This window comes from Scardinius erythrophthalmus, assembly GCF_964197995.2.
Source record: "Scardinius erythrophthalmus genome assembly, chromosome: 19".
NCBI classification, from domain to species: Eukaryota; Metazoa; Chordata; class Actinopteri; order Cypriniformes; family Leuciscidae; genus Scardinius; species Scardinius erythrophthalmus.
Window position 1 is genome coordinate 14,684,782 of NC_138239.1, and position 17,714 is coordinate 14,702,495.

Here is a 17,714-nt window from a genome sequence, read left to right on the forward strand (position 1 = left end):
AACACAGGGAGGCTAAATAGGGGAACAAACAAAGGAGGGTAACGAGAAAGACAGGTGGGACAAATTAACCAATAATCAGATAACAAGATGGGAGGGGCTAGACAATAGACAGGAGAGCACATGGCACAAAACAACAAAACACCCATGTGCAGCACAAGACAGGACAGGCATGTGACACTCAATCTATGAATTCCACCTTGTAAGCATAAATGTCATTTCCACCTCACCTTTGTCATTTCCACCCAAGAAGGTAATGTGGTGGAAATGACGATAATGTGGTGGAAATGATAATCCTGCAGTATTTTGTAAAAAAATCCAAGCTAGTATTACAGATTAGCTATGAATTGGTAGCTAGCATTGCATGCATGCAAAATACATCTATTTGTGTTAAAAAATCCATTTATTTACAAACTCATTTGATGTTACGCCATGTTTGGAAATGACATACAATAAAAATATTTTCATTTCAAGCAATATTTAGCTTGAGTTTTCTTCTCCAAGTTGCTGAAGAAATTTAAAATCTCCTCCATGTTAGACATGTGGTGTGATTTTATTGTTCATCTCCATAGAAACTACCCAAACAATCTTTCAAAAAAACTTTTTAAAGGGACATTACAGCGTTGTGGTGGAAATGACGGCAATACTGTGGGACAACTACATTTTGTATATAATGTATTTTGTATATAATGTTTTTGCCTTTTGATTTGTTGGCTGCGACATTCGATTACACTGGGCCTTGTATTACTGCTATTGTTAATTGCAGTCTTTATACAGGCACTTTTCCTTTAAGTTTTAAGCAGGCGGTTATTGAGCCCCTTCTTAAAAAGCCCACTCTTGACCCGATGGATTTTAAAAATTATCGGCCCATTTCAAAGCTGCCTTGTATCTCTAAAATTTTGGAAAAGGTAGTTTTATCTCAGTTAAGTTCTTTTTGGGCTAGAAACGAGGTGTTAGATGTCTTTCAGTCTGGTTTTCGGGCAGGACACAGTACTGAATCAGCTTTACTGCGAGTCTCAAATGATCTATTACTTATTGCAGACTCGGGCAATACTGGGGCTTTAATCATGTTGGATCTTAGTACAGCTTTTGATTTAATTGATCACGATATTCTTATCAATAGTTTGGAATACGTTGTGGGGCTGAGAGGGACGGTTTTAAAATGGTTTTCCTCATATTTAAAGTCGGCATGAAACGGAAGTTGAGTATTGTCATTTTTTCCTTGTTGTGACGTCTATCCGAGTGAAACGGCTTCTGAAATTAGAAAAAAATTTAGGGCGGGGTTTGATTTCGTCCTTCGGGAACTGATTGGATCGTTGGAGGTTTGGCGTTGCAAACAAAATGGAGGCAGATTTGAATGCCAGTTTACATTCAGTTGTGGAGGATTTCTCTCCACCCGACTCCCCACCGTTACCCTCCCATGAAGGATTTTTTATTTTATTTTATTATTCACGCGAACCAAGATGAGTCAAGTCAAGTTATCATCCTTATTAGACATTCTCTGTTATCAGTCAAGTTCACCCTCGAGAGCATCTCTCGATAGCCGCACCCTCATCGGCTCTGGCCCATAGACTGTAAAAAAATATGGACGTAGTGTCCGTGACGTCACCCGTAGGTTTCTGAAGAGCATTTTTGAAGCCTAAAGTGGGCGGAGCCGGCCGTCGCCATCTTGGCCTTGCGTCACTCCCGGATAACAGAAAATAGACAAACAGGCGGGGCGTGAGTGAGGCTGAGGAGCCTGGCTATCTGAAATCACCTAGCTCGACGTGATCGAGTTAGCTGATGATGTAAAGCCAATTATATGAAGGTAAAATGATGCCATAAAGTATTGCATGCGCAGGGTAAGATTTGTGAAAGTGTACATAAGATTGCAAGCGTAAATTAAATTTGCATGCGCAAGAGAAGATTTGTAAAGGTGTAAATCGCCTTTCAAGTGTAAGAAAAAAATATTTGCAGCATTTAACTGTTATTCATAAGTGTAATTCATATATTGTGAAGCTGCAGCTTCATGCTAACGCAAAATAAATAGGATCTGTATTCCTCTGACTTCAATTTTTCCGCGCTTACACTTTTGGCACGGTTTTTGCGCTCAAATACGGCCAAAAGTATTGCAGGCCCGTGAACAGCAATTTGCGACCGAAAACAACAGAGTTAGGAACTGCAAAACAGATTCACTGCATAAAATCAAACTTTGTGTAAAAAATAAACTGTTGCAAATGTCTAAATGTGTGCATAGGGCAACAAAGTTACCGAAATAACCCGATTTGTACAGTTACGTCTTTCTTTTACCTGCGCTTCCAGTTTTGGCACGATTCTCTCACTCACTGAGTTTTGCAAGCGCGAAGAGGAGGGCGGGTCCACCTTCTTCATGTAGCCAATCAGATGAGCTTCTCGCTGACTCTAGGTTTACTCTTATCTGATTGGTTCAATAAACACGCCAGTCACCAGAACACATCTTTATCTTCATTTGGCTCAGAAACCTTCTGGTTGCCGAAATGGTACTTTTAATGCACACATACATGTTAAATAAATAGATAAACAAATAAATAAACAAATAAGTCATGATTGCTTAATAAGCTGTGCACCATTAAGCTGATTAAAGCTGACTAACATTCATACTGAATTTCAAGCTGGTGTTAACGTTACTGGATTGAAATTTGATATATTATATAATCTGTTACACCACTGAGCAGATGTTAAACTTTACAATCAAAACATTTAATACCCATTCTTTATGTAATAATACAATTCTGATGCAGTGTTTTTCACATCATGTCTCTGTTCGTGGCATTTAACACTCAATTACATATTTTGAAATATGTCTTGGTCGCACTGCCAATATTGATTCTGATTTAGTGATTACTTTCGTGTGACTGATCAAGCTATTATATGTAGCTAGTATAAATAACTTAATGCTTTCTCTGTGTCCAGATTTGACTGTAATGAAAAACTGATACTAAATCAACATAAACTCAACTTTGACAAAAAGTAACTAATTATGTCTGAATAAAAACCCAGCAACCAGGGAATATACAGCATCTTGATATGTTCATATATAGGGCTATACAGCCATCTAGTGGTTACACGATGGCATTACAGGTGATAAATGGTGCATAGAGATGCTCTTAAATACACGAAAAAATATTATTGTAACATAATAGTGGAATCCTACCAATCAGTAGACAGGTGAAATTATGCATGCAGTAGTTCAGATACTATTTTTTTTTTCTTAACACACCAGCTCGAAATTCAGTATCATATAGTCATCCTAATGGTGCACAGCTTATTAAGCAATCATGACTTATTTGTTTATTTATTTGTTTATCTATTTATTTAACATGTATGTGTGCATTAAAAGTACCATTTCGGCAACCAGAAGGTTTCTGAGCCAAATGAAGATAAAGATGTGTTCTGGTGACTGGCGTGTTTATTGAACCAATCAGATAAGAGTAAACCTAGAGTCAGCGAGAAGCTCATCTGATTGGCTACATGAAGAAGGTGGACCCGCCCTCCTCTTCGCGCTTGCAAAACTCAGTGAGTGAGAGAATCGTGCCAAAACTGGAAGCGCAGGTAAAAGAAAGACGTAACTGTACAAATCGGGTTATTTCGGTAACTTTGTTGCCCTATGCACACATTTAGACATTTGCAACAGTTTATTTTTTACACAAAGTTTGATTTTATGCAGTGAATCTGTTTTGCAGTTCCTAACTCTGTTGTTTTCGGTCGCAAATTGCTGTTCACGGGCCTGCAATACTTTTGGCCGTATTTGAGCGCAAAAACCGTGCCAAAAGTGTAAGCGCGGAAAAATTGAAGTCAGAGGAATACAGATCCTATTTATTTTGCGTTAGCATGAAGCTGCAGCTTCACAATACATGAATTACACTTACGAATAACAGTTAAATGCTGCAAATATTTTTTTCTTACACTTGAAAGGCGATTTACACCTTTACAAATCTTCTCTTGCGCATGCAAATTTAATTTACGCTTGCAATCTTATGTACACTTTCACAAATCTTACCCTGCGCATGCAATACTTTATGGCATCATTTTACCTTCATACAATTAAACGTTCCTATTTTTGCCCTTCGAAATATTATAATAGTTAAAAGACATGGCTACAAGTGAGACTGTGTATTACTTCGAGAGTGTTTGTGTGTGACAGTGATTTATGTGCATACATGTCCGTCACTCTTTCATTGTCCGTCACTCTTTCATGGTCCGTCAGCGCGGCATTGCTCAAGTTCGTAGAGAGCTTATTCAGTCCATTTTAAATTCTGATGTTGGCCGTCTCTCAAATGGGTTATGGTTTAACCGTTAAACCATAGATATATTGCCTATGAAGTGCAAGTAAATGCGCTAGAAAATCCGCGCTCATTCACGGACGGAGAAAGCGCCGACGCCCGCATGATTTCATCTGACGGTAACTTAAATAAGCATATTAAAATCCATCTGTTCTATGGGAGCAGAACGAACGAGCATTTATTGACGTTTTAAATTTGAAAACCCCAAAAAGCAACGAAATTGTCAGACATCCATTAGTGCATGTTCACAGAGGAAAACAACTGAAATACAGCGCTGGTTGTTCTCTGAACGATAACGACGGAATCCAAAGACGTGGGCTTTGTAACGTTACCCAAGAATTAAATTGTATGAAATAATAATCCCGAAAAAAAGCACAAACACTGCAGAGATGGTAAGTTCAGCAGCTAACATTGCTGAGGTGAAGTGACGGCTAGTAACAGCAGACAAACGGCTAGCACTGACAGCGGCAATCCATCTGTCACTCAAGTGGCTTGGCCACACCCTTAAATTTAAATATTAATCAACTAAACGGACGAGTTATAAAATAATTCACCCCCCTCACAGTTGTTATGAAGGGCAAAATTAGCTGTATAGACCAAATCCACATACAGACACCAGGCTTTAAACACGTTTTTTTCTGCTGTAAAATTTGGCATTTTAACATGGGGGAGATACAGATTTGACTCACTTCTGACAACAGCCTCAAGCGGCCAGTCAACGAATTGCAGTTTAATTCACTTCCGTGTTGGTTTCAAGAGAGAGACGGGGAGGTTGCCGCTTGCTCTGGCCGCACCCTTTCGCCATGGCACGTGACCGAAAGAGAAGAGAGGTCGTTTCGAGGGGGGAGGGAAGGGTAATGTATTTGATTTAAGATTATAAGGGTACATGAATTTAAAAAAAATATTTTTAGGATTTGGTGCTTATGAACTCTGGTAGATCTCAAAGGTCCTTTAATTGTTTATTGCTCTTTGTTCCAAGAACTCGTCTTAAAACTAAAGGGGATCAGTTGATGTTTTTAAAATTCGTGTGAAAACGTATTTGTATTCTGTTTCTTTTAATTATTGACTCTGTTATTGTAGGCTATATTATGTTTTGTATGTTTTTTCTTGCTTTTAGATGTACAGTCCTTTGGTCTACGTTGTAGTAGAAAGGGCTATATAAATAAATGAGACTTGAGACTTGATTATAAAATCACATTAATAGTTGTCTGACCTTAAATACCTCAATTATGTTTTGATTCTTTTACTGATACTTTATTCAGTCATAATAAAAAAAAAATAGATAAATCTTTTTTTTACACTTCTTTTTCATTATTGAAGATCAGAAGTCTGGGTGTGGGACAAGCACAAAACAGCAATATTTGCATGTATAATGATGTTTAAAAAGGTGAAAAAATCATCGTAGACTACCGGTAAAAAGTTCCTAAAGTACTTTCATTGTAAATTTAACTATGAAAGTGTGAATTTTTCAAAATTAAATGTTTTTTATAAAATATGATCAAAGGACATGAAAGTGCCCGTAGTCTAAGAATATGCAAATTGGTACATACGTAATTAGATTATACACCGTTTGTCCATGTTAACAAACAATTTTAAAAAACAATTTCTGGATGCACCCGATCTGCGAGAGTAGCCGCGTGCAGGCGGGGAGGAGCTGCAAACGGAGACGTGAAGTCGGACACTTTCTGGTTCCCGTAGTGACCGCTCACGTGGTGTTTGCATACTTTACCACAGCTGCAGTGAAATAAATGCAATATTTGCCTAATAATGCACAGATGTTTCAGAGACATTTTCATTCAATACTTTATGTACTGCTTCATACAGCGTCTGTTTGAACAAGAATAAAGTTCAACATAAGCAACTATCAATGAAGTGGAGTCTACGTTTTTTAAGCAGTTTTAATTTGATAAACATGACACAATATAGCATGACAACGACATGAAAAGAGTGTTCACTGTTATAATAAACTGATTTGAGAGCTTTAGAGGAACTAAAGGTGTTCGAAATAAACACGAAACACACGTGATCGTTGTCATGCGGTGAATCCGGCCAATCGTGGAACAGCTGTGTCGTCATCAGCCCACGTGCAGCCCAGTGCAGCTGCTCTTGAGAAGCTGCGCTGGCTGAGTTCTCCGGCTACTCTCGAATTGCTCTCGCGGTACTTTGATGGCATACGTCACAGTCACGTGGCGTCGGCGCTGTATCAAGTCGGACAAAATTTCTAACCGGCATGCACTGCTTCAAGTCAGCCGCCGATCGGTCTGCGCAGAGCTGCATGAAGTCGAACAAGCCTTTTGATTTCAGCCCCGACTTGACGTCATGACGGGGCAGGATATACCATATATGGACACCGCAGACCTGCCACAGGAAGCCTGCCCCTCTCCCCCTCATATTCAGTCGAGAAAGAAGCAGAAACGTAGTGCACACTGAGTTGCTCTGTTGTTGACTGCCAGAATCAACATGTAAATGTGTTTTCTCTCCCAAGAACGGACCAAGCTATCAGGGACCAGTGGATGAAATTCATTTTTAATGACGCGGTTCCTACAACCCTTCCCACTGGCTTAACGTTATGTGTCTGTGCTAACTATACATTTTACGCCGGAATCCTTCACAAATTTGTGGCAATATCAGGCGAAGTTGGCATCGAAGCTCGGGAAAAAGGGGCCATTTTCAACAATCAGACTTGCCTGCAATTGAAACAGTAAGAATGTGTTTTTATTGCTCTACTGTGTTAAACAAACAGCAGCTAACTGCTAATGCGACTATTGTATGCTAGCGGGAGTATTAGCTTCGAGGTAAACATGGAGAATGTTACTGCTAATGTTACTTTGCAAACAACAAATGACTTAGATCATCATGAATTCGGCTATTGTTTATTGATTGCCTAACGCTTATATATGAGGCGCCGTCTAGTTTGTGTGTGTGTGTGTGCTCGCGTCTTATATGAGTATGTGCGCGAGTTTGTGTGTGTGTACTCGCGTTTCATATGAGTAAGTTATGTGCGTGGAGAGTTCATATAAATGTTTGTGTGACTACTTAGTATATATGTATGCAAGCGTGTTTCATATATGTGCGCGTGAATGAAGTTTGATTTAAGCCCTAAACGGCGCCTCATACTTATACACTGGCCGGGAAGCCGGTCGCGGCCAAGTCGGGTTTATTCATAACTTACGCCATGATGTCAGTTTGGAATGCGTTACCTGAATGCTAAAGCGTTACCTGCGGTGTCAACCCCCCTCCTTCCTGCCACCAATCAACGCGCCCCTCATTTGCATTATTATAATGACCGTCCACGACAGCCAAAATATCGCATCAGATCTCGCGAGACAATAATGCCTTCAGAAATAAGGGTCTGAGGAGCTCCGTGTTTATTTTTTTTCCACTTTTCTTTTTTAGAAGGGCCTGAAAGACTATAATACAGCAGTAGGTATCCAAGGTAATACTAGGTCATGACTCCTTTAAAACTGGACTATAGGTTAGCTCTGCTTTATTCAGTTCACACTATTTAATTGTAATGAAACAACCACAGATCAAGATCTCCACAAATGCATTTTTTTCTGTCCATTCAGACTATAAAGAACGACACGTCTTATTATTAGCCATTTCACGTTTGTAAAAAAGAAAGAAAACAGACAGTAGTTTTCAATCGATTTATGAATAAGACCGGAAAATTACCGATCACATTGTCAAATTAAATTTCAGCTTGTTGTTGCTAACCAAATGGAGGGCGGTGTCAGAATGAGAGTCTGTCAGTCTGAAGCAAGAGACACGGCATGGTAACGACATCTTATAGCCTACTTATAAATAAACGTGAATTTTCCGACTTTTCAACGCTTCTACTGTTTTGTACACGTTGTCATATTAATTATTTCAAATGCATTCTGTTTTATTGACCACAATATTACTGATGATAACTGTTGAGGGGCATTTTTGATTCAATGCCCTTCCCTCTGCACGTGCCTTGGGCAGAGCTTCATTGAGTTGACCTAAACAATATCAACCAAATGGACACAATATCGACTAAAACTGGGTAAGAAGCAAAATATTAGTGCAAACTTTTCTTCAAAGTTTTCACAGGTCTGCGCGTTTCTTTCCGACTTCAAAATCTTATCTCACATTAACAGTGAATAGCCTATATTAGACTACAAAGTTCTTTGGAAAGCAGATGATGAAAATAGGAAGCGACCGCAAGAGGTGTGACTTCATGTTAGCATACAAACAGCTGCCGAGCTGAAGGCGTGAACTCTGAGAGAGCAGCGCGCGAGCATCACAATCTCCAGGAATAGCCAAGGAGTGCCTAACCAAGGTAGGTTAAGCGATAAATGCAGTTTTGTGCTCATTTAGAAGCTGTTTATATTGAGAGCGAGCGACGCGACAACAGAACGCAAAAGACATGTAGCCTAATAAACATCTAGATGATAGATAGTTTTGGCATTACGCGCTGTAACCTTTATTGCCTACTTTATACCTTTATATGTCATCTTCGGCTTAGCCAAACTAAGATCAGATATAAAAAACAAAAATATTATCGTTTTACATATCAGTCATGTAAAACTCAAGAGTTTGTTGGTGTTTAAATAGCTATCGATAATGTCCAATAAACGGCTCTGAATCTTGCGAAACATATATAGGCTATGTCTGTTAATGTTGCAACAAGAAGACAAAAATCCCAACGATGACGAGGACTTTTGACACATGTAATGTTGGAAAAGCCCCCTTTATGTTTATTGGCTATGCAATAAAAATGTCTCATTGTGCAATATAGCAAACGAACAATGTAGCCTATTATTAGTGTAACGCAATTATTGCAATATAAGTAATGTTATGTGTTGTGCTGGGCTAGTTGTCACAGGCGTTATATCTGCGAATTGCTTCCCATAAACTAAAATTACAATATAATCATATATTTGTAGCTGTTTTGGAAATTAGTGAACAATAGAAACACACTAGCATATATTAAGGGCAAATGTCTACTTTATAATGTTATCACAGTTTTCTTAGGAGACACTGTCACATATGTTTTGAATGTATATTTTATTTGCATTATTATTTTATTTTTTTTACACTTTTTCATAACTGTTTTACTGTTGCTGAAAAGCTTATAAGGCTTTTTAATGGAAAGTTACACTGAGACAGGTTACCCTATACAGTGCTATGCATAAGTTTAGACACCCATGCTAAAGTTGACTAAAAAGAGGAATAAAAAATCATCTTTTGGAAACTGAACTTAATGCCTTAATTAAAAAAATTAGGAAAAATCCAACCTTTAAGGACACCAATTTTCTTTGTGAATGAATAATGTATCGTAAATAAATATTCTTCCTTAAAATACAGGGTGCATAAGTTTGGACACCCCTATGTTAAATTCCCATAGAGGCAGGCAGATTTTTATTTTTAAAGGCCAGTTACTTCATGGATCCAGGATACTATGCATCCTGATAAAGTTCCCTTGGCCTCTGGAATTAAAATAGCCCCACATCATCACATAGCCTTCACCATACCTAGAGTTTGGCATGGTTTTATTTCAGTTAGCCTAATAGCTAGTTTGATTTGCATTGAGAGATGATCTTATGGAAAGTACTCCATGCCAATCTCTAGGTATGGTGAAGGCTATGTGATGATGTGGGGCTATTTTAATTCCAAAGGCCAAGGGAACTTTATCAGGATGCATAGTACTTATAGTACTTAAACTTATGCACCCTGTATTTTAAGGAAGAACATTTATTTATTTATGATACATTATTCATTCACAAAGAAAATTGGTGTCCTTAAAGGTTGGATTTTTCCTAATTTTTTAAATTAAGGCATTAAGTTCAATTTCCAAAAGATGATTTTTTATTCCTCTTTTTAGTCAACTTTAGCATGGGTGTCTAAACTTATGCATAGCACTGTATAGTGTGACAACAACATGCTTTGTGGTGCAACAGCATGCCCCCTTTTGCATTTTACACATGATAACATGTTCAGTGAACTTTCTGGGTGAAAATGGCAGACATGTTCTTTAAAGTTTTGTAGCCAAAACTTTAAGGTCTACTGTCTAAATGCTTTAGTGTATATTAGGCTATATTTAAGAATAATAAACTGAATAACTGAAACAACTAAGAATATTGCCTGAAAAGTACCTGACTTTAATCTGATGGCAAGTCCTGTGAATGTAATTATGTTTTTGATGTAAAATGTGCTCTTGTGGTTTTCAGAAAATGAAGCTTCACCAATTCATTTCCTGCTTTCAGCAGAAGATTGCAGATAAATATGCAATGATGAGAAAGAAACCCCTAAAGCTTTAGCTTCCAGTAATGATGATAATGAAATAACACTTTTGATACAATGGATATTTTCATCTCACAGTGTGCAAGATAAAATAGGCGTTACCACTCTTAATGCTGCTCTCCCACATGTTTCTAGCTCATTATAAAAGTACATGTGTCATTTTCACCTATCCCTGTAATATGCAGACAACTCTAAAGCCTGAAGTATACTTTGGGTTTTACACGTACGTTAGGCTAAACATACAGTGTGATGTAATATCAGCATTGCATGCATACTGTGTGAGCCACAACTCTTGTTTAAAAGAGTAAACTGGTCATAAGTAACTCCTGGAAAACAACAGACACTGGACAAGGATGAGACTGATGGTAGTGGACAAAAAATGTCTAGAGCAGGGGTGTTCTTGAGGGTCACTGTCCAGCACAGTTTAGCTTCAACCCTAATTAAACACCTGAATCAGCAAATAAAGGTCTTCAGGATTACTAGAAAATTCCAGGCAGGTGTTTTGGAGCTGTTTGGAGCAGAGATTGACAAAAAATAAGCTTTTTAAAAAATATAAATAAAAGTCTTAGATGACACGACATTCTAAAAATGTGGTGCTCCAGTTAATTTGAAAGATGAAAATGTAAATATTATGCTTCCGTGACAATATCAAAACATTACGCAACCAATGTGTGAGTTTTGGTGTGGTATTATCAGTTTGGTCAGGTTCAGGTGTTTGGGAAACCTGTCTGAAATGTGGTTGCAATGTGGTGGAAAAATGACATGCTTCACACCTTTAATGCAACACTTACCATTATTAACTCTGATGAATATAATCGAACCATAACATCATAAATACAGAGGGGAATAGCTCCTTCCCGATATCCAGAGCAGTTGTCGGCCAATATCGTTTTTGAGATGACCACTTTGAAGGATATTCGAAGGAATCAAAATTTAATTGTATGCTGTCTTATCTCTCTGTTTTTTTCTTAGATACACGTAAGATGACGACTCCTGGAAATAACAGCTCTGAGACAGACAACTTCATTGACTCAGAGTTTCGCTACACTCTCTTTCCTATATTCTACGGCGTTGTTTTTGTCTTGGGTTTGCTGGCCAACTGCTATGCTCTTTATGTGCTGCACTATATGAGGGAGTCTAAAGCTATGAATGAGATTCGAATCTACATGACCAACCTGACTGTTGCAGATCTGATGTTCGTGTCCGCTCTACCATTTTGGATTGGCTACTACGTGAATAAAGGTGACTGGAAGTACTCAGATGCCCTCTGTCGTATCACAGGCACGTTTTTCTTCATTAACACGTACTGCTCTATTCTCTTCCTTACTGCCATCAGCATTAACCGTTACTGGGCTGTTACCAGGCCACTGGTGGCCGCCTCTTCTGACTGCTGGAGACGTGGAGCAATTGTCTCTGCGGTCATCTGGGTCGTCACTCTTGTGGTATCGGTTATTTACCTCACTAAACCGGGAATCCAGATGAATAAGATTAAGAATAAGAGCATTTCTCGCTGTTTCGAGGGTTATCAAAATAGTACCGATGCGGACAATTCCTCTGATATACATACAGTGGCCGTCACCCACTTAATCATTATTGGCTTGTTCTTTCTTGTTTTCATAATGGTGATTGTCTGCAACATCTTGATTGCTCGAGCTCTTCTGTCTCAACCCATCAGTCAGCCTCAAGCCAGCACGGGAAAGCGTCCAGGCGGTACCAAGCGCAGAGCTTTGAGGTTGTTGTGTGCTGTCGTGGGCGTCTTTGTGATTTGTTTCCTGCCCCATCACGTGGTGCAGGGTCCCTGGACATTGTCCGTGCTTAACCTGACAGACTGGCGCACGGAGACTCGCCAAAGCTTAAACGATGCTCACCAGATCACCCTCATGCTTATGGGGATCAACTGCATCCTGGACCCACTGGTGTATTGCTTTGCCACCACAAAGTTCCGCAAATACATCCAGGGTCATTTTACAAAGGTCAAGAAAAACAAACACTGCTCACGCAACACATTAAGCACAGCAATGTCCCTGAAGAGCAGACATCAGAGCGAATTATGAACGCTGCCGAAGAGCAGAATACATATGCTGATATTTGGTGTTCATTTCAATCAGTTAGAGTCTTATTTCGAATTGTTCATATTTGAGCAGAATTTAATTTCAATTCAAAATTAGGTTCTGTTTGGATTCTTAAAGCGTTTCTCCCAAAAATGAAAATTCTGCTATCATTTACTCATTCTCACGTCGTTCCGAACTAACGGTAAATAATAACAGAATTTTCATTTTTGTGGAAACTATCCCTTTAATGAATTTAAAGGAATTTAAAACATTTTCTTTCAATTGCTGCCTCTTCCGGGCAACTTTTTCAAACAATAGAGTATTTCAAGCATGATTATTCAACGTGTACTGATAAATGCTTTACTGAAACATTAAGCTTTTAAATTGTGATTCATATTTTGTCATATTGCCTCTTAAAGAGATAATCCACCCCAAAATGAAAAGTTTTCACCATTTACTTAACCTGATGTCATTCCAAACTTTTATGACTTTCTTTTTTCTGAGGAACACAAAAGAAGAGATTTTGAAAGTCAGTGGCATTTAAACAACACTGGACCGCATTGACTGAAATATACTCAAAATATCTTCTTTAATGTTCCACAGAAAAAAGAAAGTCATGCAGGCTTGTAACAACATGAGGGTGAGTAAATGATGACAAAACGATGACTAATGTCTGCACTCGTGTAGGTGGAACTGACCTATATAAATGTGTGTCATTTAAAGAATTCTCATTCTAGCTATCATATAAGGAGGCAGTCTACTGTCGAATGAAGAAGACAAATGAGTAAAGAGGATGCTGCGGTTAATCTTACCATAGTGAGAGGTGATAAGAATAGAAGATAGCTTTTTTCTTTTGTTTTGTTTTGTTTTGTTTTTTAGTTGACATGATTTGTTTCTTTCTCACAAACAGTCTTTACTGTTAAATTATTGTTCAGTTAATGTTTAGAGATCATGTGTGTATGGGACCTATTCAAAAATATCGGTAATCAGTTCTGGCATTTTTTGGTTGGCCTATGAGAAGTTGTAACATTAACAGTAAATTACTGGTATGATTCTGTGTGTGAACTAAGAATATGATTGCCGGTATGAGAATGTATGAGAGCAGGATGTGCTTGCGAGATAAGTCTGCTTTGGGGCACCCATAAAGCTCTGTTGAGCAGTTTACAGTAATGGTTATTGTTTTTTTGTTTTTGTTTTATGTAAATATGCGCTAGATGGACATCTGACCATTTGCTCAGTGCCTAGTGCTTGAGCCCCTGCCTTCATTTCCCTTCATATGCGCTGCAGCTCTGCAGAACTTTTTTGTGCTAACTGCAGTACTATAGGCCCTATAGTAACTATTTAATTTTACAGTAATTTACAGGGTTTAATGTCTTGAAAGGGGCTACTGCTGATTAAAGAAGCTATCTGTTTCCTGTGATACCAAAATTTCACTGTCCATTTTGTAAAGGGAGAAGTTGTGGTGCAGCTAAACAGTCTAGATTATTTGTAATATAGTTTGCACAAAAAGGTGGTCAATTTGTGCCTGATGTCACTATGACAACAAATACGGCCTTGCTTGCTGTGAAGATCTATGAGGAGCAGTCCTGTGGGTTAGGAGAAATCAAAGGACACAAAGGAAATCTTAATATTCTTTTGCAATGCTTTGTTTTCCAGAATGGGGAACACATACCCTATAAATGCCATGTTTAATGTGTATTAAAAATGACCTATTGTTCTACATCTTACATTAAGCAATTTTAGACAATGTTAAGTTTAACAATTTTTTTTAACATAGTTCAATAGTTTATTCCTAAATTAACATTAATTAAAAAAAATGTTTTAAATCATTGTTTAGGATTCCTAATGCATTAACTAATGTTTAACAATTAGCCTACCTTTTGTTCTATAAGAAAATGACTGTATGAAATAATGAAACAAATTTTTTCACAAAAGAAGTTTAGTAATAATTATTCCATTTTTGAAAATGTAGGTTTGTTGACATGTTGACTCTGTTCTTAATTGTAAATCTATGAACTTCTGAAGATCAGTTTGTCCATTGGCATTTTATAGTTATTTATAGATGATAAATGTTTTAAATGTGTGGTTTACATTTAATGTATTGCAAAAACAGACTTTTATGAAAATATGTGTTTAAATTTCCAGTAATGTCTTGCCATTCTTTATTGCTTAATATGGTGTGTATATGAGCTGAGTTTTATGGTGGGATTATAGACATTTATTTGATGCTCAGTGATGTTCAACGTTGTTTCCTTGTGGTATTAACATAGCGCAATGCTTGACATCTTCTTCCAAATAATCTTTCTTAATAATAAACTTCTGCATTAAGCAGGAAGTTTTGCAAGAAAGTGTAGTGTAGGCTATGTTCCCAGAGATAGTTCATCTGAAAATGAAAGTTCTCATTTATCTTAACTTTGTTGCAAACTTTGTTTCCTCTTTGAAACATGAAGGAGATGTTATTCAGAAAGTTTTTGGGAACTGTATATAGTAGTTATAGTGAGTGAAGGACAGTTGTGAAAGACTCTTGGTCCCTAACAACTGCAGATCCTACTCTCAAGTACTGCAACTGTTGTTATATTTATTCAAATGAGCATTGATGTTTGCACTTAATGCTGTTTACGCTGTTTATGTAATCTGTGCTGAAAAGGCTAAATAAAATCAATAAACTGTTTTCAATCTTCTGTGTATTCTCTCTCTAAAAAAAAAAGACTCTATGCATTTTGTTTTTAAAGACATTTATGATGATATATTCATTGGTATTCTGCTTATTACGTCTCCAAGAAAAAACACACAATATGGGTGCTTCTCAATACTCAGTTTGATGCTTCAACCTGTGACCCGGAAAATAATCAAAGTTACCATCTCACATATTTCAACAGAGCATCTTGCTTTATTATTTATTATGAATTTGTTTAAATGTATGGTTATTTATGAAATTCATAATAAATAATAATAAAGCTAGACCACGTTGCCTTTCAACAACAAGAGGGCAGATCCATTGAGGTTGAACTCTTCATCAGTGCCTATGTTCAAGAGAGAAGAAGGGAGTCTGTTAACTTTTACTGGCTTTATACTAAATATAATTTACAGTGTGAACGTAAACAATTTGAGTGCTTTAAATGCCATTCCAAAAATGTATAACATTAGCACAAAACACTTCTGTCAACCTGGATCTTGTGAACTCCCATCCCTTCTCTTCAATGGTAATAAATAAGAATTCGTTTTTGTTTCAGTTTCAATGAAAATAAAAATAAAATAGGCCCAGAAATGTGTTGGAATAATAAGAGACTTATTAGAAGAAGAATGAAGAGGCCCCTCTTTTTTTCCCCCCAAAATATGTAAATTTCTTCTATTATTGTTTATTTATTTAACTGATATGTGCCTTGCTAAATACTTGTTTATTAGTATTTATCAATGCCATTGTAGATGTATATATTTTGATATTTTGTTCTTGGTGAAATATCGGAAGTTTTTCGAGAAACACATACAAATTCTCCTCTCTCTTTACATGTTACAATAATTTTAATTTATGCTTTTCCTTTGCAGTTAAAAAAAACATACATCTTTCATCAGGGCATCTTGATTTATTATTATTTATTATGAATTTCTTAAATAAACAAAAAAGAGACGCGAGGAAGGGAAACTGGGATGCACTTTGAAGGCATATGAGAAAGAAATAAGAAATATGAAGCACCCACAAATTTCGGCAGCCATGCGTGCTGTGTTCAGGTTCCCATCAGTATTGCCTGCATCAGCGCCCCCCAGCGTTACATTAAGATAATCAGAATAGTGATCCCACTGCATTGGGTTAGTCTTTAGCCAGAATTATACTGAAACAGAATACCTTAACTCCTACCCAATTACATTTCCAAGGACAAACTTATATTATTTACTTATAGTCCAGGCAAAGTAGCGTTTTACGACAGACTAATTGTAAAAGATTTTTTTAAAGCTTAGATCATTTCTATGTGATGTCCAGAACAACATACTAAAAGTCCTAAGAAATCCTAGCTGAGGAAATATGTCAAATTCTCATCAATCCGAGATGTGTGCCAGTAAGGCCAGGCAACAATACACTCCAATGGGGCTATTTTTTTTCCTTTACTCCCATCAAAATGAAACTTCACACAATGAAATTTAAAGTAGCCTACCCATGAAAAGTAATTTTTTTTTTGTATTACAAGTTTCTTTGAAAATGAATTTTAATATGCAAATGAGCTATACACTAATCGATTATGCCCAAAATACACCCAAATAGGCTTAATTTTTTCCTTTACTCCTACCACAATAAAACTTTACATAGTAAAAGTATACATAAAAAGTAACTTTTTTTGTATTACAAGTTTCTTTTGAAATGAATTTGAATATGCAAATGACCAATATACTAATCGAATATGCCCAAAATACACCCTAATGGACTTATTTCCATTCTGTTAGTTAACCTAATAATTATTATTATTATTATAATTATTACATTTTAGGCTATATTTAGAAGACGCTTTTGTCCAAAACTTACAAAAAAAATGAACAAAGCAATTCGTCAAATATCAGTCATAATACTGGTTAGAAAATAATAATAAAGTGCTAATATTCTCACAAATAAACAAAAGATTTTGATGCACGTCATTCATATTAAATCGTATTCCACCCCATACCCGCTAAAATTGAGAATCACTTTAAGCATGCAGACGTAGGCCTGTCAATTTGATGTATTCCACTTAATATTCAATAAAACAATATAGCCTACAATAAGATTCGTTAACAACGTGTTCTTCTAAAATGAGAGTGAGCCATAAATCCGTGAGTATACAGATTACAAACCCGTGGGAACGTATTGCGAAAGCGTGGGCAGTGGGCACGGTTTATGAATTTGTTGGTACAGATTGCAAAAACTGAAGACACGGTTTACAAATCTGAGGGCGCGGATTAGAAACTCGTGGGTACGGTTTATTAATCTGTGGGCACGATTTGTTAAACCGAGGGAACAGTTTGAGAATTCGTGAGTAGCCTAGCCTACGGTTTATAAACTGAGCGGACGGATTGCAAAACCATCGCCACGGATTGTTTTTATTTTTCCCACGGGTGACTTCCCGGG

The 17,714-nt window shown here is 37.2% G+C and overlaps 1 protein-coding gene across 1 annotated transcript; it reads left to right on the plus strand.

Moving 5' to 3' along the window:
* The first annotated feature begins 8,545 nt into the window (after positions 1-8,545).
* On the plus strand, positions 8,546-15,295 carry ptafr (platelet-activating factor receptor). Its single transcript, XM_081347218.1, has 2 exons — positions 8,546-8,604; positions 11,541-15,295. Exon 2 carries the CDS (start codon positions 11,552-11,554, stop codon positions 12,620-12,622), a length of 1,071 nt encoding a protein of 356 aa, XP_081203344.1. The 5' UTR covers positions 8,546-8,604; positions 11,541-11,551; the 3' UTR covers positions 12,623-15,295.
* Positions 15,296-17,714: the final 2,419 nt, after the last annotated feature.